Source organism: Larus michahellis, chromosome Z (genome assembly GCF_964199755.1).
Source record: "Larus michahellis chromosome Z, bLarMic1.1, whole genome shotgun sequence".
In the NCBI taxonomy this organism is placed as follows: domain Eukaryota; kingdom Metazoa; phylum Chordata; class Aves; order Charadriiformes; family Laridae; genus Larus; species Larus michahellis.
In genome coordinates this window covers 30,865,930-30,883,587 of record NC_133930.1, presented here as the reverse complement: position 1 = coordinate 30,883,587, position 17,658 = coordinate 30,865,930, and the positions used below count along the sequence as shown (strand labels likewise).

Below are 17,658 nucleotides of genomic sequence, written 5' to 3'. Positions count from 1 at the left end.
TTCCTCCTTATGTTTCGGTGGAACTTCCTATGGTCAAGTTTGTGCCCGTGACCTCTTGTCCTGCCGCTGGGCACCACTGAAAAGAGCCTGGCCCCATCCTCCTGACACCCACCCTTGAAGTATTTAGAAGTGTTGATAAGGTCCCTGCTCAGCCGTCTTTTTTGCAGACTGAAGAGACCCAAATCCCTCAGCCTTTCCTCATAAGAGAGGTGCTCCAGTCCCCTAATCATCTTGGTAGCCCTTTGCTGCACCCTCTCCAGCAGTTCCCTGTCCCTCTTGAACCGGGGAGCCCAGAACTGGACACAGTACTCCAGGTGCGGCCTCACCAAGGCAGAGTCAGCTCTCCTGGTATCATTCTTCAGTAGCTTATTGAGTGCTAGCGTGAAGTTGTTCCCTGTGTCAGCAACGTGTGACTATATGCTTCTGGCACTGCAGAAGTTATCGAGCTCAGCAGCAACTAGTCTCAGCACCAAAGGCCACTGTTGAAGCGCTTCTCTGTCTCTGTAGTTTTGCATCTTTCAGCCCCTGTGCCAAGAGATGGAATCTCCTGAGGTGTTTCCCATGCAGCAACCCAGTGTGACGATATGCTTTTTCCTCCTGCCCTTTTTTCATTTGAGGTCACAACACTGGGCTGAGCGCCCCAGTGCGGTGCGACCTTGATCCCAGCAGTCTTGTTCCCTCCGCGCAGAGCTCCTGAGAGGCAGAGCCTTCAGTAGGCAGGTCAACATTCCTGTCCTGCTGAAGTGTGAGGTCTTGGAGTCTTTCAGTTACACGTGGCTACAACGTGTTGGTACGTGTTACAACGTGTCTACAACGGGCTGGTAACAACCTAGACACCTTGCAATGTGGGGTGAGAAGATCCGCCCTGCAGATCCCTCCAGCCCTGATACAAGGAACAATGTGGGCCAAGTGACCTGAACAACTGGGTAACTTTTCAGAACCTCCTAAGGTTTACAGCAGTATTGCTGCACTTCCACTGCAGAGGAAAGGCTGGTACTTTTTACACCTTGTCAGACTTCCTACATTACCAACATTCATCCTAAGTCTCTCAGCACTAGGCCTTTTGGGTCTTTTCCGCTCTCATTGAGTGCTGCATGAGAGAGAGACACGAGTGCATGTGTATGTATCTAAATCAGAAAGTGAATAGGTCATGGAAGAAGGCATAGTCTTCATCGTTCCAGCTGTCCAGCAACCAGTCAGATGTGAGTCTAAATTTTATTTAACTTTTAACCTTGGTTTGACTTTGCAGACTCATCCACCTGTAAGAGAAGGATTCTCAGCTTTGCTTTTAGAAACTTAGATGACTTCCAGCCTGGCGCTGGTGTAGATGCACCTTCCTGTCTGTCCCCTCAGCTGTTTGTCTGCAGTGCCTCTTAGAGACGCAGAGTGCAGATGTCTTCAAAGAGATACACCCATCTCAGAGAGGACTTTTTATTCATTGGAACCTCACCCTTCAAGGTTCACATGTCCCTTTTCCGGATTTTTAGACTACCCTGCAATTCCTGGGAATCTTTCCAAAATTTATATGATGAAGCAGGCCTTCCAATTTTTCTGCTGTCCCCCTCACACTCTCCTTTTGTCACACCCTCAGTAATTACAGCTTTGTCAATCCACCTTCAAGCACGCACAAGCTTTTTCTCTTACTGTGGGTCCAAGCTTGTCCAAAACTTTACTCAGGAAGAAGCATCCATCTCAAAATTTGCCAGTGAGCTGGTTTTGAGCTTGCATAGGGTCGCAGGCCACACAGAAAGGACATATTGGAAGCTAAAAATCGTTATCAATGAGGAGAGAGTCTATTAAAAATAGACTCCAGCGATGGTCAGAGCTGTGTACCTAAATTCAAGCCTCGTTAAATCACAGTAACTTGGGCTTCAAAAAAAGCACCCGTGCTGCTTGTAGCATAATCCTTTTGCATGGAAGTGTGTGTAAGTGAACTTTTACTGGTGTTCCTAACTTGGCTTAACTATTCTGGCTTTCAGGCTTGCAGCATCCAATAATATCTTTTTTATTTTTTTTGAGCCTAAATTTAACCATAAACTTAGATTATAGCTAAACTAAATTGGTTGACCTGAATAGGTTATTGGCCCCCTGCTGTCTATGAAGAGGTCATCAAGGAGCCAAGCTTTTCCCAGCAGTACGTGACAAGAGGATGAGAGATGGTGGTGATAAAGCCAAACACCAGAGGCTCAGGCGCAAGGTAAGAAGGAGCCTTTTGCCCACGGGGACAGCCGCAGTGGGGCCAGGATGCAGAGAGGTGGTGCTGCCTCCAGCCTGGGGCAGTTTTCAAGCCTTGTCTGGGTAATGCCTGGAGGAGCCTGGTCTGACCCCACAGCTGAGCCCGCTGTGGGCAGGGTATGGGGCAGGAGCCCTGCCGAGGTCCCACCAACCTGCATTTCCCTGGGATTTCCCCTGCAGGAGAGCAGCCGGGACTGGCTGCAGAAAGGACATGAACCCAGGAGTCACATACAAGACGGCAATCAGTATAAAGACTTAGATGTGGAAGGAAGTATTTTCCTGATGTGGTATCGAGAGAGGTAAAAAAACCCTCTTAGTTCATTATATATTCATTATATGCTATTGTTCATTATATATTAATAGATAACTAGAATATATGTGTATGTACACACATACTAGAATGAGTTTATTACATAGTAATGCAAGAGGATAGGAAACAGGAATAGCTAGATGTCTTAAATCATATTCAAAATCATGTCTTAATTGGCACAATAGAGATTCGGTTGGACAGTTCATAGAGACAAGTGTGGTCTGTTCAGGAAGGATAGCTAGGACTAAAAGGCTATTTCAAGGATGAATATACTTATTCTTTAGTCCAGAAGGGCTAACGGAGGCTTGAGGGAGTAAATATTTCCCAGTAAAAGCAATATTGCTGTCATGTAGGGGACTATGGTAGGCTGTAAATAAAGAAGATAATGGAGATGAGCCTTTCACTGGGTGACCAAAGGACTTATCAAAAGCATAAAAACTTCATACTAATGGGAAATTTCAATTATCGTTCTGACGATGAAGCAATACAGAAGTACACGGGGTATCCAGAAAATTCTGGAAAGGTGTTGAAGCACTCTGCAGAAGATGGAGAGACCAACTGGAGTGCAATGTGCTGTTTAATTACAGCCACTGCCACAGATCTGGCTGAGAATGTGGACATGGTGGGCATCATAAGAAAGAATGACCATCATATAGTCATCATTTCTAGGGAAGAAAGGAGCGTTAAAACAAATCATGACATAGAGAAGTAAAAAAGATAAAAACCTAATGTCTCCCCCCATGCTCCAGTATTTACTGAAGTTACCAAGTGCAATCGACCAGCACAACTGCACTGGTGATCTAGGGCGGAGAACTGATAGTAGGCTAATGTCGCAGACGAGTGGAATGCTCCTCACTTGAAAGAGAGAATACATTTTATTGAGGTAAAATAATAATTTGACAGAATTCAATAAATTTCATGGAATTTAACAAAGTTTAACAGTGGTTTGGCAAGGTTCAGTAAGTTTGATGGCAAGGTTTACCTTACTAATTACTCATGGAAGAAACATACAAAGGAAAATTGAGTTAGAATTGAGTTAAAGTGATTCACACAGAGTCAGGAGATGCAAAGAGCAGGGAAGACCCTCCGCTTGAGTCACAAGGTTCAGAGCAGACCCCCTTGCTTTCTAAACTCCTTATGGAACCTAGGTGCAGCTGAGTCCAACCTTAGTCTCAGACTTGGACAATGGTTTATGCCTAATGGAATTACCTGTACAATGTTTACAATAATATTGAATAGCTATAGGGATTAGTAGTATTTCATTAGTATCAATTCAGCATGCTATCAGTCACTTGCAGAGGATCTGTCGTAGGTAAGGGATCTCTCCGTCTGGGGTACGGAAGGGTCTTAGGTAAGGCATCTCAGATCCTGAGAGGTGCCCCTGTGGGAGGGGAGAGCTGCCTGGCGCGCAGGCCAGCTGCGACTCAGGGAGAGCTCAAGCTGGGCCCATCCGGGTGGTAATATTTATAGGTAACATAGACAAGATAGATGTCTTCAGTTTAGCTCTGGTGTCTTGTTCTGTACAGTGGTTATCTTGCACTTCTGGGTTTTGAAACCACCTTTGGAAATATTTTTTGGAGGCATCTTCACTCCCTCATACGTGACCCAGGAGCTTTCCATCTCGCAGCTTCACCCCAGGGCGCGGGGCCGGTTGCCCCTCAGTCAGCCTGAGCCAGGGTATGGCTGGGGCTCAAGTGTGTCCATCTCAGCTCAGGAAAGAACAATTTACAGACAGCTTGTTAAGGTGGGTGTTTGCACCCTCCCCAGGCTATGACCACAGAATCATTGACATTCCCAACCTGTGGGAATTCAAAGAGGACAAGAAAGTTTTCAGGTAGTAGGAAAAAAAATATATACAAACTCTTTAATAAGTGGACAGAGAGTTACAGATCAGTCAGTCTGACTGTAATTCAGGGGGCAAGAGGAAATGTAGCAAACAGTCAAATAAACAACATGCAGGTACTTAGAAGATGATGAAGAACAACCATCATGGATTTAAAAATAAGAAACAAAAATCAAATCTTGTGGCTAGGTAAGACGTTATACATCTTGGCATCAAAACTGACAATCCTTGCGAATAAGACAAGGTAACACAAACTGAACTAAACTATTAATAAGAGGAGTGCTGTCGCACCCTCTTAGTGTGAGGTTCCAGGCATTTATCGAAGGTGTGCTGTCAAGGAGCAGAGACAGACCAAACTGAGTTCAGAGCATCCTCTCTTTGGTCCGGTACTATTTGACATCTTCATTAGTTCCTTGCAAGAAGGAAGAGAGACAATGAAGATGCAGAAAGAACTAGACAAAACATGCAGAGGAATTTGCAGATGGCATTAAGAAGGAAGGGGCTGGAATTATGGTGGAGGAGTTCAGACTGATCTTAAAAATTAGGGAAATTATTTCCTAAACTAAGGAATAATCAAAAACATAAATAGAAGGGGTGTCTGTCTATACAGAAGAATCTGGAGTTGTAGATGATCACAGAATGAGATAACAATATCACATTATAAAACCAGGCAAACATCATACAGAGATATACAAATGAGAATCTTAACTGTAAGAGATGTGGGAATAAATAAGGCCTGCGGTACCATGCCCAGTTTGGGACACCACGATTCAGGAAGGAAGAAGTCTGTAAAACATTAACAAGAATTATCAAAGATATAGAAAATATGGCTTCTAAAGAAAGAATGTAGAAATAGCAGTTCTTTAATACAGAGCAAAGGCTGAGGAAAGAACTTGCAGAAGTCTTCGGCTACATAAAGGTAGCAGTAAAGATGAAAGACAGAAATTTTACAAAGTCAGTGTAAGACAAAGAGCAATGTGTTTAGCCTATAGAAATATATTTTAGAATCTGAAAAGACTTCTTCAGAGCAAGGCAAAATAATCACTGGAATAGACTTCCCGTACAGGTTGTGGTATCCTCACTGGATATTGGATAAATATTTATCAAGAACGACTTCAATATGGCAGGAGAGGTAGATCTGCAAAGATATAAACAATCCCTAATCCCTTTCCCGGGATCTTACAATTATGACTTTTTTATAAATAGCAGAAAACTATCATTTTGGGATACTTAGTAAGTGGTATGTGGTACGATAAAAGGACTTGATTATGATCACCTGATTCAATCTCCCTGTCCATTAGTCTAAACTATACATTTATACTGAAAAGAAACTTAGGCCAGTTCCTTTAAAAGCCATTTGACAGTCCTCGTATCTAAGGAATTTTCTCTCACTTTGGGAATTCTCCTGTGATTTCTGAAAGATTTGCGAAACTTTTCTGCCCCCATTTAGTAATTCAGTTTGCAGTGGGATTGCAACCTGTTTGGTCCTTAATGGAGAAGTTCTTTTAGTCTTTTTTTTTTTTTTCATTTGCTATCAAAATATCCTTTTAAATAGTAATATCTTTGGCTAAGCGAATAGAAGGATTTATGTCCTTATATCAGATGCTCTTCTGTTGAAGGCTGAAGCCAAGCTTAGGTTTAACATTAGATTTTATTCCAGGCCTTTTCAGAGGTCCATTCAGAGGTAAGAACCTGCATGTACTTAATTGTAAGCTTCACACGTCCTATACGGAATCTGCTGTACATGGGCTAGATGTTAAGTTTGATTCACCTTTTTAATTGATAGATCAGTATTTCTGAGGAGAAGCCACTTCTTATAGTGGCCTGACTTGGAGTTTTTAATGACATAGTTAGAAAAGCCCATTGATCTGATTAGAGCTCAATCGGCTGTAGCTCAGGCAACGCATCTAGCATCCACATTTAATAGCTGTTCTTTTCAACTCCTCTTGATGTAATTGTTTAGCTTTTGTTGTTTCATCGTTCAGGTTAGATGTACTCAGTAACACACAAGATGATTGCTAACTGGAGTTCTTGTTGGGGGGAAATAACTGCAATTTTAAATGAATTGCAATACATTTGAGCTATATACTCAGTTATATTTAACTAATTTAAATATCTGATTTGTTAATGCTTAATTTCTTAAAAAAGTTTTACAAAAGCTTTCTAAAATTTTTTATGCATGTATAAAGACTAAAGTTAAAATGAGTTGTCTAGGTTTAGTAAAACAGTAGTCATGATTACAGCAGCAAAGCAAAATCACTAATAGCTATTACATTTGTAGGATTCTTTTTTCTTTTTAAGAAATCAGTAATATGGTGGCAGCTGTATTACAGAGGGAATGAAATAACATCTTAATTTTCTCCCACCACGTAGCGTCCAATCACGCACCACCCGGCTAAAACTGATTGTATGTACCTAAAATATACACTGATCACACACTTTGGACTCGGAGAGGATTTTTCTGCTATCCTTGTTTAGGTAGTCTGACTTGCAGCAATCCTGATACAACTCTGCAATAATATCCTTTTTCCTTCCAGCATACTTAATCCAGCTTTTAGTTCTCACATTTCCAGTTCTTCTGAGAGTCTTTTACAAGGTGGTAGGTGTATTTATTGAAGTCATCTGACATAATTACATTCTTATTATTGCATATCGTTAAAAAGAAACAATTTCTTTGAGATCTCTTATCTCTATAATCAGGTTTATCTCCACAGATGCACTAGTTGAAGACCCAGGATTGACTGAAAATTTTATGTTTTCCATTCCGTCGTTTGTAGCGCAAGCAAAGTATGTTTGACATCTTCCTCTCTGTTCAACCATGCAATTTGAAGGTCTGACAATACAGACAAAAGAAAGCAAGGTAAAGATGATAATTTGAATAAAAATGTGTTTTGGAGAGATCCAAAAGTTTTGCCTAGGTGCCTAAGGGAGATGTGCTTATAAAAGATTGCTAGAGTTTTCATTCTAAACTTAAAATCCTTAAAACTCGTTCTCAGTTGAAAAGAAATCTGTTTCTTAGTTTTAAAGCCACCTCAGTTTCGTAGATGTTCCTGTTTCTTGAGTCCCTGTGCACTCCTCTGGCTTTTGTTGATGCCCCAAATACTTTTTTTTAGCGAGTGGTTTGGTGGCTGTTTCCTACATGGCACCGATGGCTCTGCCTCAGCAGGCCCTCAGTCTGGTGGATGAGGTCAGTAATGGAAAACACGGGCTGAAATCGCAGTATACTTCTGTTGGGGTGAGGGCAGGTAACAAACCGTTTGACGTTGCTAAGCTTAACGTATTAAACCAAGCACGGGACAGGCTTTTCACTTGCTCATGTTGCACACCCATATACAACCACCTGAGACCAGCCCCAGTGATGGCCACCACACGCCAGCAGAGTTAAGCCCAGGGGACCGCCTCGCTCCTTCCCAGCGGCCTCACTGCAGGGCTCAGTTCCCAGCTGGAGCAGCTGCACCTCAGCCACATCCTGCCTCTGTGCGGGGCTGGGCTTCCACGCTCCCTGCCACACACCTCCCTGATGGATGGCGGCACAGGGAGCTCACGCTCTGCTCCCCTCCCGCCCCAAAGCAAAGCTTTGCCTTTGCCAACAGTCACGATCCTGGTTGGCCTGCTCCAAATCTTTGTACACTTACCAACCGAGCGCACTAGTGGGAGACGCTGATTGACCAGCTCTGGAGCCACAGGTCCCCAAGGGCCGAACGGCCCCAATACAGCAGGCTGAAGTTCCTCTAGGGGCAGCCTCTTTCTTCTGTATCATATTGGTCCTGTAACAGCACGGCTGCCCAGGCACCTGCAACATGGGATGGCCTTTGTAAGGAGGTCGTGATATCCCTATATCAACTTCCTTGTAGCCTTAGAGTTATGCACCTTACAGCAAAATAACAAAATCTTGCTTAGTCCTGAGAAACAAAGAGCATATCCAGTACCTTGCTGACATGCAAGTGTTCCTTATTCAGATCTTCTCCGTGGATTTGAAATTTAAGTTAACACCTCACAAAGACCTTTCAATACTGGATACCATTCTGCTTTCCACTTATCACTAATTTCTTCTGCTGAGAAAAAAATACTAGTTAAGGGTATGGATGCAAAAAGTAGGGAAGCTTGATTCCAGCTATCCTTTCATCAAACTACATTCTCATGTTATAAATACAACCTCATGCTCCTGAATTCCAGTTCATGCTCCAGTAATCTGCAGTTTTGGTTTAGAAGCTCAGAGATGCTTTCTGTAGCTTTTGGTGTTGTTCCCTGGCAATTGCAATTTATCTCAATTAGTTCATTTTTTTTAATGATAGCATTAAAAAAAAAAACAACAAAAAAACCCCTCTCTGCCACCTGCCAGAATCTTCCCCACAGCCACGTTGCAGAAGGATGCACTCCCGAAGGACAAGCCCAGGGCTCACAAAGGCCTCACAGAAGCGTCCCCTACACAATGCCTGGTTGTCACACAGCTGCATGGAGACTCGGGGATCCTCCTCCCCTTACACCTCCACACGTGCCTGGCAGAGCCATCAAGCCTTGCTCCCAGCACTGCAGACCATATCTGCCTTGGGATCTGCGTGTCCGTTGACCCGACGGCAACAACCGTGAACCAGAACTACAAGATACGCGAACGCCCGCCAACTCCTCCTTGAAGCACCCAGGCTTTTGGTTTTGCCTGCTGTGATGGCCAGCCTTTCTGCCGTCCCCATGGGCACGCGGGGGGATGCTGCGTGGCGGCGCAGGGCAGAGGCACATCCTGGGCACCAGCCTCCCGGTTCCACCAGCAACTCCGGCACGACGGGGCAGCGCCAGCAGGTCCCAAACTGCCCCAGAACCCCCGCTGTTCAACTTTGCCTTTCTTCTGTTCAGTGCTGTAATGCTTCGGAGTTAGCATTACTCCAAATGTAGCTCAAACACACTCAAACTGCAGTTTGATACTCTAGGAAAGAGTAAAAAAAAAAATGACCTGGTTTATGACAGGACCATGTCTTTCAAATCTTATGGCTTAACGAAACATTTTCCAGATTTAATTCTTGCAGTCCTGTTTCCTTTGACCCGTTTGCATCACTGGTATCTGGCTCTGTGAAATGCATGCATGGGGTTATTATACACCTGGATTTCTCCAAGTCCTATCTTTCAGTCACATTTTTTTTGACTTTAATATGAGAATTTTTGCTGTCTAGGCTGCTGTTTGCCTTCAAATTCATATTCTCTAGAGTTAATACTGGGTAGCGTATCACATGCTTCACACGAGTGCAAGTCAGATGTGCAGCGCAGCCCCGAACCGTGGGTTGTGTGGATTTCCGAGAGCAGCCACCTCCCAGACAAACACAGGAATTAACCCAAACAGAAATCACGTTTGGCCCTGTAGCACCAAGCTTTCTGTTGCTCACGTGCTCCACAGTCCTTTCACGCATTTCCAATGAGAAATTCTAGAAAAATATATGGCAACTCAATGTGCGCATGCACTTACCTTCTCAAATGCAAACCTTTTTCTGGCTTAACTCCAGAACAGGACACACTACCACCCAGAGTTCCAGAACTGTCAGGGTGCTCAGCATTTTTTCAGAGTCTCAGAAGAAACCTTGACAAATGGAATAAAGTTGCATTGCATGAAGAACTCCCACTGAGTTAAATATTCCTCTGCAGAAGCAGTGTAATTCAGAGGAGAGGTTGGTTCCTTAACAGAACTAATAATAAAAACAATCATGTCTCAGGTAAGACTTGGGCAGAACGCAAATGTCAAAATTGGATCCTAAAAGAACAGCTCCGTTACCACCCAGACTTTCAGTAGTGATCCTACTTTGTTGCAGAGACCACTATTTGACTACTTGACTTTTTTTTTTTCCTAAGTTTATGTGGATGTGAGCTTCTTTTTTTATAAGTTCACTAAAAGTTTCACTTCTTTACAACAAAAAAGGGAAAACATCTAGAAGAAACATAAGCAATGCAGAGTTGTTTCTATACATGAGTTGCTTTGTTTTTTTTGACTGATACTCTTCAATGAGCTGAAGTTTTATGGCACAGCTGCATATAGAAAATGCAACTGAATACACAGAAAAACAGGCACACAGCAAATTAGCTATTGCAGTCTTGCAGAAGTTTAAGGTAGTACCTCAGTTTAGTATGTTACTCATTTTTTCTCATTCCCTGAAAAAAACCCAACCAAGAAACCCAACACAACACAGTTCACTAGAGTTCAATACTTCCTGTGCTGCAGAATTAATTTAACTAACAGTTCTCGAATCCTTTCCACTCCTGGATGTTTCCGCTTTGCTCAAAAAAATTAGTCATATAAAACTTGAAGAATTTTAAGCTTTACCTCCTTCTTCTTCTTTTATTAGTATGACTTAACTATAACCTTAGTATTTAAGGTTTCTGCACTTGGTCACAGTAATTGGCATTATATCTATTCATTTGTCTGCATCGCTACGGCAGACTCAGCTGTGTCAGTACCCTGTAACAGGCAAATACCTGAACTAGTAATGCTGTCTTGGTTGCTTTACACAATTAACATAATTAGTTTCTATTTTTTTAATTTTTTTTTTTTTAAATTTTCTTTTAAATGCCTCCCTGAATCCTTCCTGAAATTATGACGTAATATTTTTGGGTAATCTTTGCAAATACTGGACATTCTTATTTCTTTCCTTATTACTATCCACAAAGAATGTTCCACTTTGTCTGACTGCAGTCTGACGGGTTTCTAAACCTATTGCAGAATTCATTAAAATCACTATGACTATTTATCACAAAGTACAAGCAGAACATCACACTATTGCATAACATAAAAATGTATTGAAGGCTATCTCGTGCCATACTTTATGACATAGGGACAACATGATTCATGACGTTTCGACATCTCCTACAGTATTGTCTTCTTCAAACTTTTTCATTTTCCCTGAAATTTGTTCTCTTGAACAATTAAAGATCCGCAATCATGTCAGTAGGTGTTGGGAGGAACAGCAGGAACAGTACATATAGTAACCTTTAAACTTCATTGGGATCATATTTTGTCACATGAAAGAAGTATATATTTGCATCCTCATATTTATATGCATATTTTCCATTTTGCCACTGTCCTCAAAATTTAACAACAGCATTCAACTCTGTTCAAGGTAAGTGGTGGTGGTAATTTTCATGTAAAGTTACCAGAAAGTTGTATGAAAAGATGACAAAGTAATGCAAATCAAGAAGTGGCTTCATAAGAGATTGTGTTAGAAATGCTAAAGAGCTGTAGTTTGAGAATAGGCAATCTCTTAGTGGTCCCTGTCTCAGACTCACTCTCAGTGTTTAGAGAGGAGCAAAGGGAAGTGCTTCTTCATCCCAAAATAATTAGCTTAATGAAAACTTAAAAAAACAACCAACCAACCCACCCCATTCTTCTCGTTAGGGAGTACCCAATATATCACCTTTACTTTGGTACATACAGGTTAAAAGGTAAAACACTACATATGGCTAATCTGGGAAGGTGACAAAGTTTTATGTGCTGTATTCTACCCCTTTAAACAGACCAGCTCTCTTCGATACCGATTTAAATACCAGTAAATAATTTTAGGTATTACATAAAAGAAAATCTTGGCAGGCATGTGCCATTCATTGCATTTAGTTATTTTATTTTCATTATCCAAGCTCAAAAGAAATGCACAGTTCAGTTTCAGCTATCGATACACAGTTTTCTAAAAAATATCCCTTCCATGTTCTCTTCAACAAACCACGTGTTCAAATGTTTGCCATCCAACCACAAGTAGCAGGTGTTTTCTTCCCCCCGCCCCCCCACAAAGGGACTTTTTCTACTTTAATATAAAGTATTGTAAACCTCTTATTCACAAAGCAAAATTCAGTAGGAAACTTCTTATCCAAACACCTTTTCAAAATTGCCGTCTGGCATGGCACAACCTTAAGCAGTTTCTTTTGGTATAGTAATTCTTGTATTTTTCATTCAGGTTAGGTCTCTGTGAGTATTTTAGATTTAAGGCAGACAAAACACAGTTCAGAAATATATTAGCACATATTTGTCATGGTACGGCATTTTCAACAGACATCAGTTTTTCATAAATCATTGTGCATTTCACATTTTGGAAAGCTTCTTCAGTGTTGAACATCAGCCTTTTTCCATCAGTCTTATTCTTCTACTCTTCGACTTTTGCTCTCAGAACTCCAGACTCCAGGTGTTTGTGATCATACATTCCTGAAAAACCTGCTTTCTTTACAAGAGATAAATTTCTTCCTACTTCAAACAGTGACATCTTTTCCCATACATTTCAAGGCAGTTAGTTGGTCAACATCGCAACTAAATGCAACAGTGAAAAACTTAAAATCTGGAAAAAATAAAATAATTTTTACATATCTCTTTACAATTATATTCATCTGTGCATTTAGCAATAATTATCTCAACTATGGAAGCTTTTAATCAATATTAGGACTTGACAAGAATATGGGTTTCTTTTCCTGAAAATTCATTCCTCCTCTGGCTTATTACATGACTGTTGCAAGGTGTGGAATATATTTAAAAACTAATTTTGAAACTTAACATATCTACACTGATAGACAACAAGCCCATATTACACTAGACAATACCTGTTTGCAGAGATTCCATAAGATATATTGTGCACTTACAGAAAAATTCTTTCATTTCAAATATAAGTGCAAAGCAGTTAATATTTTAATTCTACATCATAGCAGCAGTCAGGTATGCATAAATCATCACTTTTTCTACAAAAAAAAATCACAGCATTTTGGGTAGCATAATGATTACACTAAAGTATGACAAATGCAATGCCAACTGAAGAAAGTTTCTAAAACAAAAAACCAAGTCTGTTAATACAAGGGCTATATAAAACTACGGCGTTATACAATGCTACTGTAGATCTGAGAGCTTTCAAAATGCAGTGTTTTTTGTTTGCTTTTTAAAATGGTTACTACAATTGGCAGTAGCAAATTCAGCAAAATCACTGGATTTACCTCCTCAACAGCTTTTTGAGAAAACCATTCAGTCTGCTCCAGGACCCAACACTGACGCTGCAGATGATCACACATCCCCTGAGAGTCCTAAGCACTACTTGGTCCTATTCACCCAGCTAAGGATACTCATCCTGAACGATCAAGCCCTTTGCACAGACAGACTTGTTACAAAAGACTGTATGTTCCTGACCAACAGCACAAAATTATACTGCAGTGTAAAGATATGGCTTTCTCTAAAAATTATAAAGTATTAAAGTAAAAAAAAAATTCACAAGACACTTAAAAATTATCCTTGAGTTCAACACTATATTTATGCAATCAAATAGACTAGGTAATCAGTCATACTGTAGTAGAACAAGAAAAAGACTTTTTATTCACTTGGAAAAATATCAGACTGGAAGATCTCTTCATTGCATTACACAAACTTCCCTGAGATTTTTACATAAATTATGTTTAGTCTACTATATACTGGAAACCAGTTAGCTACTGAGTGTCATACACTGCAAATTTTACATAATTCCTGCATATGTTATTCCAGCTAAAATGCTGTTTCAATGCTTTAAAGCTTTATCTTCTTTTGTTACAAAAAATACGCACACACAATTGAGACTACAAATGCAAAGACATCTTTTGCACAAAATTTTAAATCTTCAAAGCAATGTATAGAAACAGAGAAAACAGATGTTAAATTGAACAAAGCACTTTAAAAGTTATCTGCTTAAAACTGATTATGAAAGTAGTTTAAAAAAATTAACTATGCAAGTGCTTGGTGGCAAGAAATCCAATAGAAGCATTATTAAATGCAGTGAGCAGAAAGAAGGCTGATGCTGCCCTCCTCATTTAGCAATCTCCCTATTATAAAAATCATAATTTTGTATGAGTGATGCCAGGAGAGAAACATCATAGTGGTACAAAACACTGCTATACTGGCACTATGTTACAACAAGTAAGGGTTGGGTTTGTTTTTTTTTTATTTTTTTAAAGTTGAGGTACTTAAACTTCTGGTAAGATGGATATACTTAACCACAAATCTTAAGGAGGCCCCATAGTGAAAGTAACTCCTCTGCTTCACTGAGTCACTGCCACAGATTTTAAAAATGAACATTTAATTTTAAATACAAAATGGATGTCAGGTCAGTTTGCCAAGCTGTATATCCCCATAATTGAACTTCTCTCAGCGAAAGTCCAAGAAGAACAAGCATTGTACTTTGCAAACAATAATGCTTAAGAATAAGTAAAAACAACAAAAAAAGATTATTTGAACTAAAAATAAACAACTTGCAACTGCTACTGCTTTGTGATACGAGATTATCCCCAAGTTTCATGCCTGAAGGCAAACCGAAGAGTTGTCTTGTCCATAAATTTTTGTTAGACTTATTTCAAAAGTCAAATGATACAGCATAAGTAATCTGTTCAGGTAGCTCTGATCTCCTTCCAGTTCTCAGTAACTGGGATCACGTCCTTGCCCCCTGCTGAGTGTGGAGCAATTGCAATTGTAATTCCTCCTTCCAAATAGTCTTAGGTTGGGTATCATCACAGAAAGAAACAGAAGGTAACTTGAGCCACTTCATTACAAAATAGACTAGACGTTGTGACTGGCTGTGTCAGATACTGGGCATAAGCATTCCTTTTTCTGTACTGGAAGGAAGGTATACGGTGATCATCTTAACAGCAAAGCGAAGAACTGTGAAATGGAGGGCATTTTCCAGGTTTTTAATTCTGCTTTAAAAAGTTTCAAATTTATAGATACACTTACGACTGCATGAAAATTACAAAGATGGAAAGAATAAAAGAGCAGCATTTAAAAGCAGTATGTTTAGCTTTTTCATATTCAGAAACAAAGTGAAGACACTGCCTTGTATAAAATGTCTTCACTTCTACTTGTTATCACTGCATCTTCAATTATATAAAGGGAATCTAATAGTACTCAGAGGAAAAGAAGTGTAAGAAAAACTGGATAACATGTTTGCTTTTCTATTTTAAGTTAAAATTTTCATATCAATGAGTAGGTTTTCTGGCTCTCCAAATTAAGAACAATTTGCTCCCTTTCCCTCAAAATACTTACAGTACATCACACAGCCTATTACATCTCTTTGCATATATTGCTGGCTGAGAACTGATTCAGACAGGCACATTAGAAGTTTCTGGGTTACATAACCACTTCTATTTTGTTATACAGAGAAGCCATTTCTGCATCAACAATGAAAAAATTATAAACCTGTATTAACAAACACAAGCCCTTGTGCAACAGACAAAACAGGGTGCCAAGTCACTATACACTCAGTATGAAAAGACTAGAAGTCTTTTCCGTGCATCTCCGTTTCAACAAGGAAATACACTGTCTTTTCATCTCTTAATCTCTATGCATTTTAAGTCACCTCTTTTTTGCATTGCCAAGTAAGGCAAATAATGGTGTTGCAGACTGACCATATATTAGATATTTTACTTAGAAAAATAACTTCTCTCCCTATTGAAAATTTCAGCATGTTCTCATAGTAACAAATATATCCTGATAAAGAAAACCAGCAGGATTCCCCAGTATGCAGATTGAGATAGGGTATTTGCCACACAGATTTCACTTCCAGCAAAGGTAAGATGCACGTGTGTACATATGTCAATTATACACAGCAAACCAAGTACATTTGGTTCTGCATTCCAACACATCCTGTGAACGAGGGACAGTTTTCTCACCCGCCCATGTTATCCCTTATATGATCCACTCGCTGAGCGAGATCCCTAAAGGTGGGACGCTGGGTAACATTATTGTTCCAGCATTCGTTCATGATAGCATAAATCTGGAGAAGAAACAAAGAAAATCAGTATTAGGTAAACAGATGCTACAAACAGTTGATAGCTACTTTGAACTGGCCCAAAGACCATCCAACTTAACCTTCGGCTTCCAAGCAACAGTGGCACGAAGAGCTGGCCTGAAGTCTTGCTGTATACCAATCAGTTTATCTGCTTGATCCCAATGACAGCAAGAAGTGAGGACCACTAGCTCTGCTAAAGCTCTTAAAGAGGAGGTTTTGGGCTTTTTTAAAGTTAGTATGGAAATTCACTCAGCTAGTTTTTGAAACTTTCAAGAGACTTATGTTATTTTGTGAAGTTTTTATCTTCCTCGCTTTTGTATTTTGCAAAGCTCAAAAATGTTTAAAATGACAAATGCTTTACAAGTCTGACCAAAAATAAGATTTACAAAAACAGCAATACTAAATTAAGCTTTCCTTGTAACGTCAACATACACTTTTCCACATTTGTATACTAAATTTTTAATTATTCTTTATACATAATCAGAAATAAGCCAGTAAAGTTACTGCGCAAACGGCACCCACTTCTAGAAGTAGATTTAAATGATTTTTGGAAGATATTTCCATTACAATAGGCATTTGGAAACAGTTCACTCTTTCCCAGACGTGTACCTGATACCTAGTCACAAAACAACTTGCCAAGCTCTTCACCTGTCCTCTTCTCACTAATTTAACCCAGACAATTATTACCAACTTATCATACTTCCAATCATTTTTTTACATGTCGCTTAAGAACAACCTGCATGGCTGCCAGGAAAAAAAGTTATCATCTGTTCCTTATTTTCCAGCAAATCTGAAGCTCCTGCATTGACCAAGCTGCTTTAGACCCAAGTCTCAAGCCACTTGTGAGCTACAGACATCTGGAAGATTTAATATCTGTGAAAACCGGCCTTTTAGGATGAAAATGGGAAGAGTTTCTGACAAGAGAGACATTTCCATCTTGCTTTGATATCTGAAGAAATGTCAGACATTGAAACCTTTGCATTAGTTCAGATACAGTTTCAGTAAAACAGATTATGTATTACCCTATACAAATGACATTCAGGTTATCTACAAAAAGCCAGACTTCCGTAATTCAACAATTGTTGTACTCACACATACAATGCAAGAAAGGTTACTTCAGAGACTTCTCTTTTGATTCCCTATAAACTATTTCTTCCCCTATGGCTTCCCTGCCATACCTGTACCATTCCTTCTCTTCTCTACGAGACCACGTGACCCTGATCTCTACTCTGTCTCCAGTTTTGAACAGATTATTTCTCAAACTATTGCTGAGTGTGCTTGACTTTAAAGAGATGCAACAATTGATCTGAGCTGGAAGTTACACATGTTAAAAAGCATACCTATTTTACTTATTTTCCTTCCCTATTGATTCACCTACCCAGCCCTACCAGTTTGACTCAAGAAGAAGTGCACCCTACTCTGATGAAGAGAAAACTACAAGACTTAGAAGTAGTATGAAAGTATTTTTTAAAACGCCTGGAGTATTAGCAAAAACAAAAGAACACTGAATTAGTTTG

The 17,658-nt window shown here is 40.0% G+C and overlaps 1 protein-coding gene across 4 annotated transcripts in view; it reads right to left on the bottom strand.

The window, feature by feature from the left end:
• Positions 1–9,920: 9,920 nt before the first annotated feature.
• JAK2 (Janus kinase 2) overlaps positions 9,921–17,658 on the bottom strand; it is a 99,142-nt gene continuing 91,404 nt past the window's right edge. For 2 of the 4 annotated variants that reach the window (XM_074570821.1, XM_074570824.1), the window contains 2 exons: positions 16,023–16,126; positions 11,967–15,015 (listed from right to left, as the gene is read on the bottom strand). In XM_074570821.1, coding sequence (XP_074426922.1) covers positions 14,997–15,015; positions 16,023–16,126 — 123 coding nt within the window. In that variant the 3' untranslated portion in view covers positions 11,967–14,996. Of the gene's footprint in view, positions 9,955–11,966; positions 16,127–17,658 lie in introns of those variants that run through there. The other 2 variants (XM_074570822.1, XM_074570823.1) reach the window with 2 other exon arrangements.